Source organism: Pseudoliparis swirei, chromosome 7, assembly GCF_029220125.1.
Source record: "Pseudoliparis swirei isolate HS2019 ecotype Mariana Trench chromosome 7, NWPU_hadal_v1, whole genome shotgun sequence".
In the NCBI taxonomy this organism is placed as follows: domain Eukaryota; kingdom Metazoa; phylum Chordata; class Actinopteri; order Perciformes; family Liparidae; genus Pseudoliparis; species Pseudoliparis swirei.
Genome location: NC_079394.1, coordinates 9,911,138 through 9,934,071, shown reverse-complemented (window position 1 = coordinate 9,934,071; position 22,934 = coordinate 9,911,138). Strand labels below are relative to the sequence as shown.

Sequence of the window (22,934 nt, the reverse complement as noted above, 5' to 3'; positions counted from 1 at the left end):
GTTGCTATTTGGTGTTACTCACAGTAGCTGCTTTTTTAATGGCTATGCGACACATGACTGAACTTTGCTCCGTGGCCAGAGGTCCACACTGTGTTTACTAAGAGGTTTCCACATCATTAGAAATAATTACACCGCTCATTACAGGCAGAGAGCTGCAGAAAACGCAATATTAAACTCTGATATACTTGAGTGGGATTTAACCAACAGCAATCCAACAACGAGTTGTTGCCATGTACGGTGCTGGTAGACAGACTGACTTTTATATTTTATAATAATATAATGAATCATTAGTATCAGTGGCTTTGACGTATCACCTGTAGGATCTGTGGTTTTTACTAATGTGTTGGAGTTTTTTTTAAAGAGAGATAAGATAAAATGAAGCATAGCAACACCAGTTACTTCAAATTTGTTCCCGAGGGGATTCTCATTCGAAACTCGTCACTGTCTACTTTATTAGCTATTGAAGAAACTCAACTTTCCCTTTTTCTCCACATAGATCAGGTATTTCACAATAAAAGCACCAGGCAGCGGCAGCGGCAGCAGCAGCTCTCTCTGCGGATGCCCGACGACCTACAAAAGCACGTCTGCCGAAGTGAACGTCCTCTTCACAATAACACGTGGCTCGAATAATAAGCTCTTTTCACGTTCGCGGTTTTAGAGACGGTCTTTGTGCGACAAATAATTGCAGGAATTAAGTATTGTTAATGAATGGTTCATAAGTATCTTACACCGCCAGTGAAAGAACCGATGAAAAAGAAGCTTTTGCTTAGGGAAGGACGGTTTCACCACCTTGAAAACCCTCTGCTATAAGCTCCGATGGTTTATCTCACAGTGTCGCAAGTAATGAAATCCATGCTTGGGCCATTAGCTAATGAATACACATAGTACAGTGGTTCCAGGGCAGCTCCAACCCTAAAAACTAATGTGCAGAGAAAGGTCAGCTGGATATATGCGAGCCGGGATTCTCCAAATGCAGTACTTTTTAAAATGCTGGCGGTGAAACGGTGCATTAATGTAGCAAGTTTAGTCCAAATTGTATCAGTGGTGTCTGAGGTACCATTCGCGAAAATGACTGAACACAATTACTAAATGAAATAATGAAAAACAGAAGGAACAGAACTTTTATACAACCGACGTGGGAGAGAACACCACTAAATAATGCAGGAGGAAGCGCGTCAGGACACCAATGAGAGCTGCCTGGTTTCAAACACTGAGAAAAACACATCGCTCGGAGAAAAATCCGCCAAAAGAAAAGACCGCGTCCATAAATGTAATGACGGGAGACAGGGAGCGAGCGAGGCGGCGAGTGAAGGAAATAAAAGAGCAGCAGTTGAAGGAAGGAAACGGGAGGAGGGCTGAGGGAGCGATGGGCAGATGGCGGCAGAGGGGACGGACCATTCCTTCGTCTTCACACTGCCATTTTTCTGTGTTGGGCTCCTTCCCACGACACTGCACACTGGGGGGCTGACAACAGGTGGTCTTATCATTACTGTAAGACTCATCACCCGCGCTCACACAGCCACAGCCTGTGTTGCGTGTGACAGTGTGTGTGTATGTGCAACTAATAACTGCTCATTACGGCACTGAATTAGATAACAATTCCCAGGCCGCTGCCGGCTGCCTGCTCCACCTTCATTGGACGGCTGCAATTGTACTGATTGCAAAATGGACCAATTATTGAGGCAGCGAAGCAAAAGCAGAGTCTCTGAGGCCGTCGCATGTCTATGTGTGTAGGTGTGTGTTCGTCTGTGTATCAGGTCAAGTCAAGGGTATTTATAGAGTGCTTTAAACAAGCAGTTTTGTCCCAGAGTGCTTCAGAAAAACAAGATACGCAAATTAAACAAGGGCAATAAAAAAGTGATTGAATAAGTGCATCGTAAACTCTTGAGAAACCGGACCAACGCCTGGGAAAGTGTGTGTGTGTGTGTGTGAGAGTGCCTGTTCACTCCCACACATTCATCGTGGATATGTTTGTGCTAACAGAAGTGAAATATTGGAGCCAATAGCCACGCCCATTAGGACATTTGGCAGCGTACTCACAATATTGCTGTTGGAGGCTTTTAGCGACAGATAACATAAATAACTTCAAGTTTAAGCAATAACTTGTCAAAAAACATCTGTATTTAGTGCAATATATATATATATAACTTGATCGTGTAAAAATCCCTTTGCTGATTGACATGCATGATACATTTTTATATTATAAGACCTTGCTTTTATAAGTTTATGGGATTTTCATGGTTCGATTTAGTTTGAAGATTTCCAGGTTTGGCACCAACAACTGAAAAAGTTAATTAAGTCTAAATACTGTACATAATGATAATGGATGCTTTATTTCGCTGGCTTCTCTTCATTAACGTTCACAATAGAACAAATATGGAAGTGACCTTTATCATCTTCCATGAAGAAGTAGATTTGTTTTTATGTTCTAATTTCATTTAACAAATGATAATATTATTTTACATATTCCAGCTATGATAACGTGTTACATGCATTTTGTCAGTTTCAGGGCTCCACATGGTTTTCTTCGCTTTTGTGTTTTTTTCATCAAACTAAATTTAAAAAAGTGCCCGTTTTCTGCTCTTGAAAGTTGACTTTTAGCTAAGAGCAGTAATAAATACATTTTATTATATTTGTTACCCTTTAAGGAGGACACTTTTTTTTAGAAGGCATTAAATTGCTTGTCAGCTCGTACATTATTATCTTGTACGAGGCCTCAACATTTTATAAAAGAAGTACAGTACAGGCCAGACCAATAAAGAACCCAACAACCATATGACTCAGTCGACTTTATTATGGTACCATTACTGGGAAGATCTTTGATTTTTTGTGTGTGTGTGTTCTGAAATTTCTTTTAGCCCAAAAAGGATAAAATAGGGTCAGTCTAAGTTAATAGACAGCAACAAAAGGGTGGCAGAGCCTATGCAGCATGCTTTTTGCCCCTTTGCTTATTCAAGCTGAACCTTTTCAATACTAAGTATATCCCAGTTGATATCATAATTGAATTTGGCGTATTTAAATTAAATATTTGAAATGTGTGTTTATCTCAGTAACCAGGCTGCGCGGGGGAGACCGACGCTTTTTGTTCCTGAACTGTCCATCATGAAGCCTTGTGATATTACATCTCATGTGTTATCATTTAATTTCTCACATTTCTACAAAAGCCTTTCAGAGCGTGTGGGCGTCAGTCACAGGCTGTATTGTGTGGATACAATTGCTTGTCTTGAAATCCTTCCTATCATCCCCGTATTGAAGTTTGGGCAAATTGTAATCCCCTCAAATGAAACACAGAGCTTTTAAGGCGTGTTACCTGAGGCCGGAGCTGCTTGCTAATGTCGTTGGGGTCCAGGGCGAACAGCGCCTCCCGTGCGCCGACGTACAAAACCCTCTCGTGGTCGGACAGAGTCAGCATGCTGTAGTTGAACACGCCCTGAATGCTGAACCTGGCCATGCTGTCCAAAACATCTGGAGAAAGACACAGAGGGTCACGGTTACATCGCTGATAACTCACAGCAGCAGCACCGCTCATATTTCCTTTCGACGGATCTGTTGACAGAAGACAGAACCAAACCCGAGAAGAACATTTCACACTTCCCTTATTGCAATCGGTTGATGTCTCATCTTATTCGTACCGTCGAGCCTCGCCTACTCCACCGCCCCCCCCCCCCCCCTCCCCTCTCGCTCAATGACATCTGTGCGGTACACGGTGCACTTCACCCACAGCTTTGCTTTTCAATTTAACCCCGCGGCAAACCGTCCCCCATCTCAGCGTAGTTTGTACCTCTATTTAATACTCACAGCTGATCTAATCGCCATTTAATAATGAAAAAAGAGGACATTTTTTCATGTTGAAGATCACAAGTCATAAAGATGCAAGAAGATCCAGATATTTAATCAGGGAGTTGAAAGGAAAAAAACAGCCTCGAGGAGAGTGATGAGAGGCCTTCTTTACCAGGGTACCGGAAACAAAAGGAATAGTAATGTGTCTGTTGTGTCTGTCGGTTTAATGTGTAATTTATACAACAACGTTTATATATTTTTGCACTGCCCACGAGTAATATCACCAAAAATATCAATCCATTCTGGAGTGGGGAGGCACCCTCTACACTTCCGGGACCTCAGGCCACACCCATTTTTTAACCCGGTCCTCGTTTTGACCTCATCAACACATCCGATGTTTCCTGACTGCATATTGCAGAAATAAAAACACTGCAGTACTGTAAACGGCCTCTGCGGTAGTCTAACAGGTGTCTGCAGGAACAACTCAAACCTCACAAGCTGAATGAGATGCCAGCGTCACTGTCTGGCTGCCAATCAACACAACAACACATCAACTCAACGGATGAGATTAAAAAAAGCATTTTTTTCTTATTAAAACCTCCCACGGTTATAACTCAGGATTGCGTTTGCTGAAACTAGCCGAAGTATCTGGCTTTAAGATCTGTTGTAAATGAATCTTGCGGGAACCACTGAAAGCTTCCCAAGCTCGGTATTTACTTTCAGGACCTTAAGCAGAAGCCGGTCTTCAAGTCAAGTCTGATAAGTTACAGATCTGCATGTCAGAGGCGAGATAAGATGGTCTTCTATTTGGAGAAGCTGTGCAAATAAACAAGAAGCAATATTGCACTTGCCCTCCCCGCCCTTGTTTTTGATGAAGAGTGCAGTGACGTGTGCCGTTAAAGTTATGCATCTTAACGGCAGCATGAAAGCAGCAGCGTTAGTTTTTAAAGAGGCGCCATGTTGATGAAACCATGATCTCACGCTGATAGAAGCCCAATCTGCAATCTAAATCTTTTTCTTCTTTTCTTTCCGATAAAAGAAAACTAACCGCCAACCGCCTTCAATCAGACGTCGGCGTCGCTTTAAAGTGAGCTTTAAAAATTCAGCTGGTTATCGAGCCAACCGCCGGGAGGTTTGTTTTCATGCACTTAATAAATCATAAATCAATAACCGTTCCTTTAAGAATAGCTATTTTCAAATTGAGAAAATCGGCTAATCTTGTTTTTGTAAAATTACCTAAATTGCGTTTTGCCTCAATTGGACACTTTTGCTTTTAAACTAAAGATAGTTGCAGGACTCGTAGCACTGCAGCGTTAGGAGAGAGCAGCTTCATCAAGGAGACGTACACAACGGGGATTTAGAGGCAGACGTTATGGGAAAAGGGAAAAGGAGCTCCGACGTGGACAGAATGCAGAGCACAAGAACATTGATAAAGGGAGTAAATCTGCAGGTGTGATTAGATTGTTCATTATCTTGATGCAAATCACATTTTAATAAAAGCCTGAATGAGGCCTTTTACTCTGATTAGGCTATCACTCAAGAGTATTAACGGAGTATTAGCCTCCTTGTAAACCCAGTTATTGATCATTTGACATCAAATAAGTGACTCGATGTGATTTGTCTCCTGGCTGTCTGATTTGTTCCGGGAGCGTCCACGTCCTTAGGATTGTTTCTGATTCCCGGACTCGTGTGCTGGCGAAAACAATCTCAAAAAGGTTATGAGAAAATCACAGAACGCGCTTTGTGTGTTCCCCGTCCGAAGAGTTTGTTGAAAAATCAGAGAGAATTTTTTTTCATCAAAATATAAAATAAGGTGCAAACACCCACCCACCCATTCACCCACCCACCCACTCACACACACACCCACTCACACACACACACACACACACACACACCCACGCACCCACACACATGCACCCACACACATGCACAGCCCGCCTGCACAAACACACGCGCGCGTACACACACACACACACACTCACTCAAAGGCACACACATACCCCCACACCCCCCCACACAGACACAGATGCCCGAATACACACACAAATACTCACACTCACACTCACACACACACAAACAGATGCCCCAATACACACACACACACACACTCACAGGCGCACACACACACACACACGCTCACAGGCACACACACACACACACTCACACACAGGCACACACACAGATGCCCACACACACACTCACACACCCACGCACCCACACACATGCACCCACACACATGCACGCCCGCCCGCACAAACACACGCGCGCACACACACACACACACGCACACACACACACACACACTTACTCACAGGCACACACATACCCCCACACACCCCCACACAGACACAGATGCCCGAATACACACACACACACACTCACACACACACACACAGCGTACAAATCCCCTGACTAGCATACTGACATCCTCGTGGTGCAGATGCAGGACGGGAGGAGAGGGAGAAAGGAGGGTGTTTAGTTTCCTTAGCCACACTCTTGTTGCTTGTAGTGTCACCTTGTCTCTTCTCTCTCACTTTATCCGGGCTGATAGAACGTGTGCTCAACGCGAGGCGATGACAGCACGTAATGCGCTCTCATAAATTGAATATGAACATTCCTTTTTTTGTTTTTGACAGCATGAATATTTTCACGTCTTTTCGCTGTTTCCCCCCCGAATGAAAATAGCAGCTGGAAATCCAGAGAGGGAACGGCAGGAGCTGCTGTGATTTATAGTGTGACTAACAACTCATGTGATGCTGTGGCCTAGTTGGGACTAAATAGACTTTTATACATGCTGCAAGATGTACTGGATGAAGGAGATGTGTGTGTGTGTGTGTGTTAGATAGAGAGAGAGAGAGAGAGAGAGAGAGAGAGAGAGATTAAAAGTGAGGCCTGTTACTGAAAGCCTCAATTTTAAAAAGCCTCCCAAAAGAATGTAATTTCTCCTGATCACATTTTCCTTCTCGTCCTTTATTTTAAAGTAAACCTTTTTTTTCTCTGGTCGCCACTGTGTAAAATTGGAGCACAATACTTTTCTTTTCTTTCTAATTTCAAGGAGCAAGATCCAGATTGCCTCTCAAGGCTCTCAGCATGTCCACAACGAGCCAACGGCTCACCGCTAACGGCACTACCAATGCAAACTACCTCGAAAAGTAAAAAATCACACCCCATTATCAGCCGTATCTGAACCACTCAGAGAAGCTAACCAGTGGAGCACGCTCACGCGCACTAACATGCACTAAAAGCATACATGGACAGCCCAGCTATGTCAACAAAGCACAGACAAGCTCGGATAACAACACACACAGAGATGGAGAGCGAATTCCTTCTCTGTTCAGTTAGACATCCACTCCACCATATCTTTACATATATAATATTTGTTTGCTGCTATGAATGCTCTGAATGTTAAACACAAGCCCTTCAACATTCAGCCCGTTGAGTCTCGCTGCACAGCTGGTCAGCGATGGCCAACAGCGGTCCGATTCGACGCTGCATATCTGTCACACGATAACAAAAAGTGTCTTTCTAAAAGGAGGTTTCTTTTGCAACCTGATTTTGGAGGAATGACCACACTTTTGGAAAAGCTGATTATACACTGGGCAATTGGCTTCTTTAAATGGGACAATTTTCATATAAAAAGACACAAAAGGTTCAAAGTTTTAGCTGTTAACGGCATAATTGTTCTGGAAAAAACTCTAAAAGCCTCTCAAGAAAGTATTTTGACCATCGTGCCACAATTAAACCCTTCCACTTAAGCTTGTGCGTGTGTGTGTGTGTGTGTGTATACAGTATATGTGTGTGTGGATGTGCGTTACCAACACCCGGCAAACATTGAAATCTTTCCATGATATGGTGAAAGCAACCAGAGAGGGTGGCATGATGCACAGGAGGATGGAAGGAGAGATATAGAGGAAAGGAGGGGATAACCAAAGGAAGGGAACAGGGATAAGTACTGAAGTCAGCTTATTATGTGAAGAGCAGCGGCGTATAAACATTGGAGGGTATGCACGCGGATGAGGGCGCTTGATGAGCGAGAGAGTGAAGAGAGAGAGGCAGGCGGTATCCTCAGGGGAGAACTGAGCACATCTGTTGTGTTCCACACAGTCGGGCAAGAGCGGACACACTTTCACTGACACGCACACACACACACACACACACACATCAGTATGCCTCTGAACACATGAACGCGCGCAGGATACACACAATTTACGGGTAAGCTAAAAGACACATTGCCTTTGCACGCACCCACACACACACACACACACTCGCATGCAGAGCTCTATATAGATCTCCAGGGGGCCTGCTCAGTGACTTGAACATCTCTCCACCAACGGAGGGAAAGTATTGCTCCGAGTGGCGTGTTTGAAGGGATCAGTGGCTCAGTCATTAAGAGGTGATACGGGCAGGAGCACTTCCCATCTGCCACCACTCTGTGGCAGCCCTGAGGCTACCTGCTGTGTGTGTGTGTGTGTGTGCGTTGTAACCTGAGTGTGTGTGGGTGTCTCTACAACAGACACAAGGCTGTCCACACCTGTGGGTCATCCCTATTTATGTGCAAGTGAACAAGTGCATATGTATTTTTTGAAGGAGAGTGTGCGAGCTTGAATTGGTGTAAACACCATCTGTCGGTTTACAGTTTTTTTCGATTGCTAAACGACAGTGGGCACAACTGGAGTCACATGTGCAAAACTCTAACTACAGTCTGCACTACCAACAGTCACCTGAGCTAAACAGTTCACATCACCTGCAAAACTCATTCCAAGCAACACAACTCTTAACACATGATTCAAAACACGCTCAGTGCAGCCAAACACTCTGCACAGCCCTCACTGAGATAACACACACTGTCACTCAGAACTAACAGAGAGTAAAAACACTAGCATCAAACACCAATACAGAAAATACTAACTTTTCATCTTTACAGTTTGAACAATTTCAGTGACTTCAAACAAAGTCATATTTTCTTCAAAGAAAAGAGAGACATTCTTTCACATGATTTATTATTTTTTTTAGAACATAACAATTCTTTAAGGTAAATGAAAATTAACAGCTTGCTTCAATAGTCTGCAGTAATTTACGGAATTACAGTAATGAGAAAAAAAAGGTAGAAACTAAAAGTACATAATTCAAACAAATAATTGAGGGGCTAATCCTGCCTCTCTCTAGCATCAGGCCACATGTTGTCATCAACATCACATCTCATGTTCTCTCTTGCCACCTGGGGAAGAACCTTCTGGAGGGCCTTATCCATCCCTGGCAGTCCTCTGGACTCGTGTCCTCACATCCGGCACGCATGGCTTCCAAAAGAGACATTTGGTCATGTGGGTGGTGACCAAACACTTTTGTTGCACCCTCAACCCTGCCTCTCTCAATGAGAGACCATGGTTCATGACATTACATGACATGGTCTATAAGTGGAGCCCTTATTTCATCTGGAATAACAGCTCTTTGTCTTCCTCCATGCATCCCGCTCTCCCTGCCTCCCTTCTCCCTCCACGAACTTGTCTTCCTTGTTCCATTTCCAAAATGAGTCTTTCTGAGCTCTACCTATATATACTGTAATATATATATATGTGTGTGTGTGTTCACTAACAAGTCTAAAACAAGACACCTACTTAGCCTTTCAGCTGAAATTGCAATCATCAGTGTTTGAAAGGCACAAGGCTGAAATGTATTCCGTTTTGAATGTGTGGTTCACAGTTTTGACAGCAGTGTGTTAGCATTTGAACAAAGTGCTGTCGATCCTCAGTGTTGTGCAGGTTGTGGTTAAAGTCATGGGATAAGTGTTAGAGTTTTGAAAACTGTGTTCAAGCAATGAAAAACAAACTAGAGTTTGGTCCACATGAACTGCTGCTGTGCAGACTGTGGTTAGAGTTTTGCACATGTGACTCCAGTTGTGCCCACTGTCGTTTAGCAAATGAAAAAAACTGTAAGAGAAATCCTGTTTGATGTTTTCACAGCTGTGGAGAACTGAAGGAAAAGAAGGCCAAAATAAAAGAGGCAATGATGACATAAAAAAATCCTCTTAAAATCAATGTATTCCAAAGCATAAAGGATTCATATTATACAACTCGCCTTGTATTGAATATTCAGCAATGCGGCACAAAGAATCTGTAGTGTAAGACATTTGAAAACTGTTTCAAGCTTTTAACTTGAAGATTGTTTTGAGAGACGTTCCATCATTTCAAGGACCGTGTGTGTGTGTGTGTGTGTGTGTGTGTTTGTGTAAGAGCGGTTTGGGTTAAATTACAAGGCCTTTGATCCTTCTAGACAACAGTAGGGTGCAGAAGGAAAGAGAGAATATAAATAAAAGAGCATGAATAAGTAATGAAGGGCAGAGACGAGGAGGAGAGGCATAATGAGTCCACCAGATGAGGAGAAATACAAACAAAAGGGTAAATAGAAAGGGAGAAGACAGATGATTGTCAACGCAGAGGCCCTGACCGAGGCCAGCTCCACTCGAAACAGAACTCATCAGAGATCAGGACATATCGCTGGCTGTGTCTGTGTTTGAGACTGTGATGAAGAAGTATGAGAATTCCTCTGCGTGAGTGGACTATATATTGTTGAAAAAACTAGGCGCATATAAATAAAGAGATGTTGGGGATTAAAAACGAAAAGAAAAAAGTGCTTCTCACTATTTATACGTCGAAGTTAAGAGCAAATACACGGCTGTATCATCCTAAAGGTTTTGCTCATTGAGTTAACTATAGGCTGTATATGACTCTATAAATATATATATATATTTATATAAATATATATATATATTTATATATGTATATATATATTTATATATATATATATATATATATATATACACACACACACAATTCACAATTTGTAAGTTTTGGATTGATTTCCTTCCTTTTAGACATTCTGTTCTGTTCCTTTCATTTCTACTCAAAGAGGCCTCCATCATGCTTGAGAGAGATAAACCATCAAAGTGAACCTGTTCTGCCAGAGTCCAGTGAAGCTTGACCTCCACCAGCAGCCGGTTGGCTGAAAGACAGATCGCCGGGGGAAGCCGCCCGACTCTGTCCTCAGGTAACCACGTCCACCGACCGGCACCTCTAAAGCTCACACATAAACATCTCATATCTCATTTTTTTCGGTGTAAAACTCACTGGCGGCTGACAGAGACTTCATATTTAGTGTTCAGGCATTGTAGAGGAGAGGTGTCAATCTTCTCATCGAGCTCTCGGCAAGAAAGGGATTTAGCATATTTCCCAAATAAAGAAACAAGACCATTTGCAACAAATTTCCTCCATTGAAAGGTTTTACTTCAATAAAAATGCCGGAGTATTTAAGGCAAAAATGTACTGTAAGTATCAAAAGTAAAAGCATCATGCAGAATAAAATCCACATACCCATCACATATCATTATGTATTATTATTAGTGATGCAAAGGTGATGTGTGTGGGCAGCTTGTTAATCGTCTAGCTTGTTGAGGCAACGCTTACACCTTTATATACTGTTGTATAGCTTATTCCCACAGTGTCTTATATAATGCCTTTAAACTCATAATGTGTATAATCTTCAAAGGTACATTTAGTGGAGTAAAAGCTACAATACATCACTCTGAAAAGTGGTGGTGTTAAAGTAGAACGACATAGAATGTCAAGGTACTTTTAGAAAACTTTTCAGACATTGCACTTCTACTTCTTTGGCTATTTTGAATAACATCTTTCTAACAAGTCATGACAGACTGTGTAGCTTCCGCTCGAGTGTCCTTGAATGCACCACAAGGGAGAATTGTCCCATAGTCCCAGCATACAACTGCAGTACAATGCAACAACAATGCAACTGCAGACACAACATTATCGATAGGAGGACACGACGTGGAAAACCGAAACCCAAGGCCTCCTGAAGTTAGTCAAGCTTGTGATGGGATGTCACTCTGAGGAAAGCGGACAACAACTTGTGTTAATATGGTATCTTAGTGGTGACATTAACAGCCTGGTCTCCGGGTCATGTTCACAGCTTCACCATCCTGCTCAGCCTGAATCATACCAGGCCAATCCGAGCCAGACCGAGCAGAGCTCCGATGTGGGGTTGAGGAGGAGGGGCCTGTTGCTTCAGGGCCGGGCTGTAAAGGTCTCGCTCCGGGCCTCGCCTCTGTAATCTGCCTCCATCGGCCTTCCAGCGGAGCTCCAGCCTCCCTCTCCCCGTCTCCTATAAATACACCCAGCCTCTGCATATATCTCGCAACCGCCGAGCCACTCACTCACCAAACTATGATTAAAGGCCTATTTTAGGGAGAGCTTTGAAGCGGCAACAAACAGCGAGCGAGAGGCAGAGACAGACAGACAGACAGACAGGCAGAGGAGGGAGAGACGCTGTGCAGCGCCCACACACACACACACACACACATGCAGATTTACCTGAGCCTGTGCACACACACACAAACACACAGAGCCTCGTCAGATCCTCATCTGAGCAGGTACCCTCTTTGAAGGAAGAAAAAACAACAGTGTGCACACAAAGGCACACACACTCCCACGTGGATGCACAAGCTTTGTCTGCTGAACAGATGACAAGTTCATAGGAGAGTCAGGGATACGACAGAATGAGAGCACAGATACAGAGAGACACGCGAGAAGGAAATATATACAGAACGCTACCAGCTAAATCAGCAAGAAATGTAGGTCATTATGGACGATCTGCCGTTGTAAAATGAGAATAAATGAGATTCATAGGATTATTCAACACAAGAAACCCCTGTACTTCAGTCGCTTGTGACTGAATCAGAATACCGTGACGAATAATAGGAAGTACACTGATAAAAGAACATGTTTTTAAGCCAAATAATTACTCGGCTCTGCACAGCTTACATGTGTAAGCCGTTATTTGTCGTTGATGATGCGTTTGCGTTTCCAGAACGGCTTTTTCATAAACAGTCATGTCGACACAGAGCCAATGCATTCAGATGAATTGGTAGAGCGAGATGAAGGGATGGGAGAATGGGAGGAGAGGAAGTGGTAAAAGTGGATTAACACAAGAACGGAACAAGTCAGCATAGTAGGGGGATGGTTTTCAGAGAGGGGGGCTCGGGGGGAGGTGGTTGGAAGTTGGAAGATGAAAGCGGCGGTGGGGGGAAGGGGGTTGAAACAGCCGAGCTCGGTGGGGGATCGCTCTTGCAGCCCAAAACAAGCTGAACAAATCATCGAGGGCTATGCCACAACTGAGGTTTTTCCACTCCAGCGTCATGGTGCAGCATGTATGACTGGTACAGCAGCGGTGAATTTGACTCACTGAACGATTTACATGGCAACAATTAGAGGTATTTGTTGATTCAGAAGAACAGTGAATTTCTGCCCCTCGAGTCCTCGTACTGGAGGCTGGAGACAGCAACCCTGAAGAGTTTACGGTTTCATTAAGGAGAAATCTCGTTCTACCACTGGAGCTACAATCGCAAGCAGTAGATTTCTACTGATTACTCAGGTCTGCGCCTTTTGAATGAAAGGTGCTCATGGCGTAGTTATTGGGAGTACAGGGCAACATAGAAATGTTCAACGACCAGCGGAGGAGGCGAACATGTGCATTTCTGTGAGTCACAACATGTGGTCGTGTTCATTCAGAAAGCTGCTCGGCATAGGAGACTTCTGCTTGTGCCTCAAATTCAATATTCTTGCACATGATCTGTATCCCTTGTGCTGCATGAACAGTTTTGAGATCTGGCACCGTGTCTTTTCATTTTAATTCGAGAACTAGACGAATGAAAGAAATAATTCAGTGCGGAAATTATTCTTTTTTTTAACCCAAACTCATAAAATAAAACTGAGAACATCTGAAAATACTCACATTGGAAATGCCCAAAACCAGTTTTACAATTGTACTTGTTAACTGACTTCAACCATTACTGCTGATAATGTTCCTGTCTTATCTCCTGTAGTAGTACTGTATAATACCAAGCGTGTCTCAATGTCCAAAACCCTCATGTGCCTGCACGTGAACTCCTCAGGTGGCCGAGCGTATGACGTGAGTAAAGCATCAAGTCAGGCGGTGTCGCGTAAAGACGTCCGCGCTCGCCTCTCATGTGAAACCAAAGTCTAAGTTGGTTTATTGTGAGCCACGTAGCATCACTATGCTTCGGTAACGTAGCACAGTTACGGAGCATACCCAGCATTACCATGTTGCGTAACATGGCCAACGTAACAAACTAACTCAGAAGTTCAAATTCTTCATTCCCAAATAATTTCTCAGTTCAGTCTACTCATTTAAGCCCAGCTACTGACTACAGGAACAGAGATTAACTTTTTTTTTAAGGAAAAATCCCATTTTATTTATTTGCTTTCACGATGAGTTACTTTTTGGTTTGAACTCAAACGATCTCTCCCTGAACCTATCTGAGCTGGCGATATGTGATAAACCAATATCGGGTGTTGTCACATGTTTAACGTCATAAATGACGCCTTAGATTTACGCAGAGGGATTATGAGCGGCAGTGATTTTTAGAGCTCAGCGGTGGCACTGCTACTTCTACAAGAAGGTCTTTGGAGAAGAGCGGCCACTGAGTGGCATTTCCATTTTCATCCACATGCTCACACATCAGGTTTCAGTGTGACAACAGAGAGCGCTGCAGCGCCTGACATCTGGTCCCGGCTGTTAATCTTCGCTAACCAATCAGCACAGGGTCGAGAGATGAGTGACACTCATAGCAGATGAAAAGCGCTGATGAATCTCCATCTTCCATCCCTCCGTCTTCCATCCCTCCCTTCCTCTCCCCCATTTATCCTCCCGGTCACGCACAGCCTCTCTCTGCCTCGCTCTCAACCACTCATTATTGTAATTAGAGGGAGATACGGCAGAGAGACAGAAAGAAAGGGAAAAAAGAAAGGTGTGGAGAGAGAGAGAGAGATGTTTCTGGAGGTCAGAGGCCCGGCCCTTTTCCACTCTCTTATTTCTCTCCCGCCATCTCTCATTCTATCTCCTCTTGGAGAGCAGTTGCTCGAGCTTTTTTTTTAAGATGCATGTGCTGCATCAAAGCTTTTCAAACAACATATCACATTTCCAAGGGCTCTATTTCTCCTTCTCTCTTCACCTCCCTCTTTCTCCTCTCCTCTCCTCACTCATTCTTTCCTCCTTTCTTTGTTTAACCACAGCTGCTGCATTTTGTCATAGTTTTAGCTCCCTGGCCTCGGTCCTTGGGCTGGGTCGCGGAGTGTTTGTGTGGTTGTGGGCACGAGGGGATGAAGCCAATGGAAGAAAGAAGAGAGAGAGAGAGAGCGAAGGGAAGAAAACAAGAGGGAGAAGACAGCGCTATCAGCTGAAGCTCCTGTGGTCCATGGAAAAAAAGGCCAAGTGTGTGAAAACAGCTTGAAACTACATAATCGATGCGCCAATCAGCTGTGAGCCATTAAGTAAGAAACAGGAGGGAAAAGGCCACAGCAGGTGAGTCTAAGAGTCAGAGAGAGGAACTCTTAACTTTAAAGGTTAGGTAATGTTCTAGACTCTAGAGCAACAAATCCCATGAATAAACAATGTTTTTTTTGTAAATGTGGAAAAAACCCTCTAAAATAGGGGATATGATCCGTAACCAATTTTCAGTAGGAGGATGCCTCACGGTTTCTTTCTGATGTGACAATGTGACGAGCGTGCCCAAAAACAGGGTTCGTAAAGTGACAGTGGAAATCGTTCAAACTTTCAAACTAGAGTCGCTAATTGTTGGAAGCAGTGGAGCAATAAACAAAGTCGCTTTCAATAAAATATATTGAGTTTCTGTTGAGTTTGGAATAAATGTGGATGAATGTCGGCGGTCTGACTGGCGTCGCTGCGAGGAGAGCGTTTAAGTCTCAACTCTTTTCCTGGGATCGGTTACCGCTCAGAGAGCCATGGATTAACATCAGCCCTGGCCTTTAACATCAAGTCAAAAAGTATGGATGAGAAGGCCTTTGGCAAAACAAATATTACAGAGACACTCGTACAAACTGAACATACATTTGAAAATAAATCAAGATACATGCACCATGTCAGTAATTCGAGAAGAAAAGTATGCAAATGTGTGGCGCTCATTAGCAGCTCTACGAGGATCATTCACAATGTGTGTGCATAACATGTCTCATCAGGAGCCAGCAATCTTTTCCCCAACAATGAATGCGACATGTGGGCGGCGAAGAATAACAACAATCGGAAATATCAACATGTGACGAGGAGAATGAAAGAAGAACAGGTGGATGAACAGAGAGAGAGAAGATGATTGTGTTTCTTCTTCTTCTGCATCCTTGTATAAGCCTCATGTAACTGCTGGGCAGGGGTGCTGGTGTTGGGGGAGGGGGGGTGAATATTATCTCTTCAACCATCTCGGCCCCACCATAACACAGCCAACACCCACACACACACACTCCTCCTGCACGGCCTGGAGCTCCAAATTCCTCAGACTGCCAGCCTAAGCAGTACACACACACACACACACACACACAGACAGACAGACAGACAGACAGACGCACGCACGCTTGTTTTCTTGTCTCTGTATTGTAAACTCACACTGCATGCAAGCAGCATCTCGCTCTCTCGCACACGCATGCACGCACACACACACACACACACACACACACACACGTTAATATTGAAGCTGTGTGTCTTTGCCCCCATGCAAAATGAAGCACGAGGTGAATGGCTTGCAGAGTGTGTGTGTGTTTTCCTTTCTCTGTCGTTCCACTAAAGCTACTTTCTGTCCTTTTAAGGCAGTTAGTGAGTGGCCTCTCTCTCTCAGTCTTTCTCTGTGTCTCTCCACCTGTCTGACTCTTGCTTCCCTTTATTGATATCGCTCCCCTCTGTCTCTTCTTATTTCTAACTCCAATCCTTCCTTCCCTTCCTCTTTCCGCAGCTTTGTTTTCCCATTTTGTCTCTCTCTCCTATCTCCTCCTCAGCAACGTGGCAAGAACCCATCCATAAAAGTCATTTTACCCAATATTGAGCCTGAAAATTTCATTTTTCTTTAACCAAGTGGAGAAATCTGTCAGCGGGAGAGATAATCCCACTTGTCTCCAATGCAAATCACTTCACGTCAAGAATCCTTCTGCACTCGAGTGTCATACTTGAATCAAGTATGGTAGAAGTGTTTCATGACAAGGATTTTATTGGGAAGACATTAACGACACACACACAAAAAAAGATGGAGCTGCACTAGAAGCGAAGGGAAGTTATCTCGTCTCGACAGACAGATTTATTCACCATCTTTTGGATACTTTTTGGTATTGCAGATTTTGAACTCTTTCCATAACGACCCTGTGGGTGCAGCTGTCCCCGTTTGCCCCGTCTGGCGTGTCCTTACCACGAGTGTGTTCTGGGGCCACTCCGCCAATGGTGGTTTTTGCTCTGTCACACTGGAATCTATCGACATCCTATTGATTGTCCCCGCCCTCGTTCCCCGTCCTCACATCCCCAGTGATGACTGTATGGGGGGGGGGGGATAAGAGGAAGTAGGATGACTGTATGGAAAAAAGGAGAGGCGGAGAAAGGGAGGAGGGGGTGGGGGGGGTGATAGCAGCGGGAGAAAGCTGCATTTGCAAATATCTCCACACCCCCGCCGCTACCAAACACCATTCTCCTCAAGAGCGGCTGAAATCTGAGCTCTTTGTGAAAACGCCATAAGAGCATTACGAGTTCATACGATGAGCCGCTGCATACAAAGCAAAAAAAAGGGGGAGGGGAGGGATAAAAGGGCCAACAGGAAGAAAAAACTAGGAAGAGAAGGGAATGGAGAGATAGATATGGGATGAAAGGTGGAATAGGTGGTACACAGAGGTGAGAAAATGTAGCTTCTTTTGCCACCTATATTTTTTCTCTCTCTTCGTAACATTTCCATAATCCCCAAGTGATAGAATGCAGTATTTCCCCTTTGAGGGATTAAAAAAAAGGCTTCTTCAGTTTGCAACAATTGGTATTGTTCAGAGGAGACAGTCGGGCTCGGCTGCAGAGGAGGGCCGAGATAAAGAGTGCAAATGCAGTTGAGCTCCGGGATTAGACTGTAGTGTTGTTTTACTGGGGGTCAACTTCGTCCTCTTTACTCTTTATCTGAAAGCATCCACCTCTGATTAAATGGAAAATCCGCCCTGGTAGTTGTAATGGAATACATTTTTGCAATTACTGGTTTTGTATCGGATGTCTGACCAGATAAATCGTTCCTCCAACAGCTGCCAGTCCATTAAATCCGTCTTACGGTCTGGCTTCACTGGATTTAGTCGAGGCAAAGAAAGAAGATATGCGTCCATGTTTTGTGTCAGTTTCAACTTTGGTGATGCAAATGTGGATGTTCACCAATAGCTCGACGTCTTTATAGCACTGAACTTTGAGAGAGCCTGAAGATGGAAGCTATGTGCTTTACCGAGTCCGTTTATTTATGTCCCCTCTGTCTGAGAAGGAATAGTTTGAGACAGTTCATCAGACTGTACGGCGACCAAAGTCAGTGGAACACATATATCAAATAAACGGTGTGAACTTACACAAGCCTAAAACCTTGTAACGGATAGTCAGTAAGCCCAGCAAGGTACCGAGAGAACAGAATAGAGCCGAGAGTCCTACAACGCCACCGTATTCTAGTAACTAACCAAGAAATATCACATGGTTCCCTTCGCCTTTAAATAAAGAAATGCAAATTCTAACTGTATGTAACTGCGTTAATTGTTTAATCTCTTAATATGTGCCAAATATGTTAACAAAATGATTTTGTTGTTCTAACTGCGCTTATCATAGAAAACCGCCATTTAGCTTGTAAGTAGCAGAGTATAACATTCTAGGAGGTGTAAGTGTGAGGATACTAGTTAGCAAACAAAACAGACAAGCAAGCTTGTATATGATAAGAAAACTAACAAAAATATTGGGACCAATATTTAGCACATAATGATCATATGGGATTATAAACTTGAGTTATTTTTCCTTTTATTGTGACTTCAAGGACCCGTTACCTACATTTAAAGTCTGTCTTTCATGTAAATGTTTCAATGGCAATGCAGTCGAACTCCTCTACCAGCTGGTAGCACACTGCTCACTCACCTTGGTATCGAACAGTCTTGCGTGGGACTGGGTTCCAGTTGAGACCCAGCGTCTTCTCCCATCCCACCAGAAACACCAGGAACAAGAGCTTCGTCCCGCCCATAGCTCCCATATCAGCTCCCATTCGTTGGAACTGGCGTTGTGTGATGGATCGGGGGATGAATCAGTTGATGAGAGGGACTCGGGGGAGCAGCCGAGCTCCTGGCAGCCTGCCGGGAGAAAGGAAAAGCAACACATCAGCAGGAAGCAGCAATTCACTTCCTTTATTGGCTTGGTTGTTTATCAGAAACTATTTTGTCAAAACAGTATTTACCACGTGCACGTTTTTTCTCTCAAAGAATGCGGTTCACACATTCAAGCTGCACTGCGAGATAAATGTGTCCCTTTGAAAACATGAACTATCGAGTTTCACAATCCAGAATAATGTTAAACAGAAATGAGTTGTGCTAATCAGTAAAGCCAATAAGGACATAACTGTAATCAGTGTGTGTGCCTCTCTCTCTCTGTGTGTGTGTGGGTCTGCCAACCAAAATAAACAACATATTTTAATGACTTTTGGCCCAGGGGTTATGCAGGAAAGTTTTCTCCGGGCCCTTCCTCACGCTGAGCGATAATCCAGCTATCAACACTCAAAAAGATCATAAATAGCTTATCGCCGTTCTCTTGTCGGGACGATTCAGCAGCAGTATATTAAACCGGGGCTGAGTTATCAAAGTTAATTGGTGCTGGCAATGCATCAAATGCCAACGTGTTGGGAAATGAATGTCGAGGCAAGGACATTCCAATAGGAGCGCGTTGTAAATGAATTGCCTTATACCTAATGAACATGTCAAGTGTGCTTCTACAGAGTGGCATTACCGTCAATAAGAGCACGGGGCGATTGACTTGTTAATGTGCTGCAGGTGAGCACAGGGTGAAAAGAGGACTTTCACATTAAAATAGTACTTCGACACATACAATGACTCGCTCGCAAGTATTTTTTACAAATGCGTGTGAGGACCTGGCAGCCTTTACACTTGTAATGTATGTCATATAACAAAGTGTGTATGACCTCCAGGACATCGATTAGCGGCATGAATGTAATTCAAGATGAGACATGTTCAAGATGAGACATGTCACTTGTCAAACCGCTGTAAAACCAACCAGGAGCAACAATTCATTTATTTTCATCAGCGGTATTTTAAATATAGTTTTTAATTACGTTGGCCTGGTGCCATCAGTAGATATCCTGCAGCCACCTGTGCTGATAAACACCCTCGATCAATGATGACAAGTGGGAGATTAAGAAAGGTCTATAATTATTCTTTAATAACTGCTCGGGGGATGGGCGCATTTATGAAACATTATATGGATTTCTTGATTAAAGGGTTGAATTACCATCTCACTCGGTGACATCTCGTGATGCAGATAGTGTTATATGCCCACGTTGTGAGACATCCATCTGGGATATTTCTGATCCGATGCTGAATGGAATTTATCACCACCAGTATCCAGATACTGTCCCTGTTACTAAAGCCTTCCGTATGATTCAAACATACTAGGTTGTATGTGTCATTTGATGCCATCTTAAGGCAACAGTGTTTGTACCTATTCTAAATGACAGACACAAGTTGCCAGACTGACCGTGTTTACATGCATTCGAATAACTGGCTTAGTCGGACTGAAATCGAATTATCCGTTTCATGTAAACACCTTTGTTCGACTATGTGCGGTCCGACTACGATCCGATTAACACCCCTGGATAACTTGATCCGATTGATAATTCGACTATCGCGGCATGTAACGGTGAATTGGATTAGGAACTGGACTTTGCGTCTTTGCGCATGCTTGAGATCCCGCCGCCCTCCTCCCTCCCTCCCATGTCGTGACCCGGAAGTCGAAAGAGACGATAATGTCACTATTAACATCATGCAAGAATAGTAGAGGATGTAACCGCCTTGCTCTCTGTTCGCCATCTTTCTCGAAATGTTGATGTTGTTGTTGTTGGTTGTTGTTGGTAGTGGTGAAGAGGTCAAGCGGAAATGGCTGTATCACCACGAGTTGTAATGAAAACAGCGCCACCTATCGTATCGGATATGACATGCTTTCGGCCAATGATTCAAATTACTCACTGCCATGTATATTGGGATAATAGCAGATCCCCCAAAAGATAGCATAGTCCGACTTAAGCAAGATTCGAATGATACCATCATGTAAACGCACTGATTGTTCTCTCTCTTCAGTTTTTCATGCCAGACTCTCCAGCGCCTGTTCTCGGACCGATCACCTGTTGCCGACCCTGCCTGTCCCTGTTTAACCCGCTAGCCTGACTCCCGGTGAACCTCCCAGCCTTCTGTGTGAGCGTTGCTCTTCCTGCTGTTTCCGGAGCTTTAAATAAAAGGTCAAAGATCCCAATAGTCGTGTGGTTGCATTTGGGTCCAGACACGAAGCGTTACAAAAGGTCATGCGTTGACCTCCTCCTGGATTCCTGATCTCTCTGCGGTACAAATACAGAGACCGGTCGGGGGAACTTGAAAAAGTGGATGTGAAGACCTGGCTGTGTGTAGTCGGTAGGATTATCAGATTGTCTGTTTTTTGAGGACAAAAATCCTCTGAAGCAGCGCCGTGTGACTGAGCCGTTGGGAATTGGGCTTCACACGCGGTTGAAGTGTAATCGACAAAAACATTTGGATCAACAGTTTTCACACATGAAAAAGAAATTCTTTAGTAGAAAGTAGCTCTCATCAGATTTTCTAGAGTAGCTGCATTGAACAAGCTATATAATGAAACTATTACATTTAAATGTCATTTTAAAATGCTGCGGGTATCACAAGAAGATTCTGTTATTTTCAAATGGCAGCAGACATCTCAGATATTTATATGTCAAAACATCAGCACTTAAAACTCAAATGATCTGCAAAAAAAAGTTCTTCCAGTAATGTGGGTTTAATTTAAATGTAAAGTTGACCCACTGCAGCTCCAACTCGCTGAACACAATCCAAACCAAGTGGAATTACTCTGACCATAATACCAAACCCATTACTGAACTTGAACTCAACTACTGCATAAAAAGAGCATGATGGATCGTTCTTAATGTTTGCATTCTATTGCTGACCAAATATCCTCATAATAATTTAAAAACAAGTTACACACACACATGGGCAGAATTGCACACATCTCCTCTCTGCACCTGCTGCTGCGTATCAGCGAGTGAAAATGGTGCCTTTGATGATGCACGCTCAACGGAGATTGGAATCCATTGACTTTTAAACAGGCACAAAATGTCAAACTGTATTTACTTTAACCCGGCACAAAGACAGAAAATACCTCTGTGCTCGTAGCACATTTCCCCCACTTATTCCCACAAGGGAATACTAAATTCCAGTGCTGGCAAAAAACAAAAAAACAAAACACACTTGGCCTATTTGGTGGATTGGCGAGGAGGTAATCGAGATTTTGGAGTGTGTGTGTGTGTGTGTGTGCCCACGTCCAACCAATGTGTTATTGATAACACTTTTGATAGGAAAATAAGAAGATGCTGAAAGAAGAAGAAAGCCCCTCCCAGACTACCTCCAGCCTCAGATCATAGCGAGATTAACTGTGAAAGGACTTCATTCCTCGGAATGACGACTCCCAGCTTTATTGGATCGATGCTGCAGGCCTCGCCGGCCAACACTCAGGTGAGCTGAGATTGAGATTGAGATTGAAAGGTGGGAAGGGAGGGAGTGAGGAATGGAGAAAGGAATGGATGACAGGTTGAAAGAATGATATAATTGGAGAGAAGAGTTTCTTGAAAGGTCGAGAAAGAAAGTAAAAAAAACAGTTATGGAGGCTTTTTTAAATGTATTTTTATCCCTCAACATCCATCCTTTTATCTCTGTGCTGAGATGTAACCAAGTGAAGTGGGGATGCTGTCGGCCGGATTAAGTGAAGAGGCAGCGTGTAAACACTACAGAGGAAGTTAAGGAGGAAGAAGAGAGCAGGGAAGACAGAGAAACAAGGCGTTGGCCTGGAAAAAAGCATAAAATCTCTCTTTAATTCCGTGTCCCTCTCTTCCCTCTTCTCTGCATAAGCATCACCATCAATATTGCTGAGGTGTGAAACTAAATGCTGCTTTTCAAATCCAAGAAACGATAGTTGATAACATCCTAGTGAAATATCATTAATACGGTTGGATAACT

The 22,934-nt window shown here is 43.6% G+C and overlaps 1 protein-coding gene across 4 annotated transcripts in view; it reads right to left on the bottom strand.

The window, feature by feature from the left end:
- The window catches only part of sema4c (sema domain, immunoglobulin domain (Ig), transmembrane domain (TM) and short cytoplasmic domain, (semaphorin) 4C), an 85,887-nt gene that overhangs the window by 23,436 nt on the left and 39,517 nt on the right, over positions 1 to 22,934 (bottom strand). For all 4 annotated transcript variants that reach the window (XM_056419237.1, XM_056419238.1, XM_056419236.1 and 1 more), the window contains 2 exons: positions 18,775 to 18,983; positions 3,311 to 3,465 (listed from right to left, as the gene is read on the bottom strand). In XM_056419237.1, the coding sequence (XP_056275212.1) occupies positions 3,311 to 3,465; positions 18,775 to 18,898 (279 nt within the window). In that variant the 5' untranslated portion in view covers positions 18,899 to 18,983. The remainder of the gene's footprint in view (positions 1 to 3,310; positions 3,466 to 18,774; positions 18,984 to 22,934) is intronic.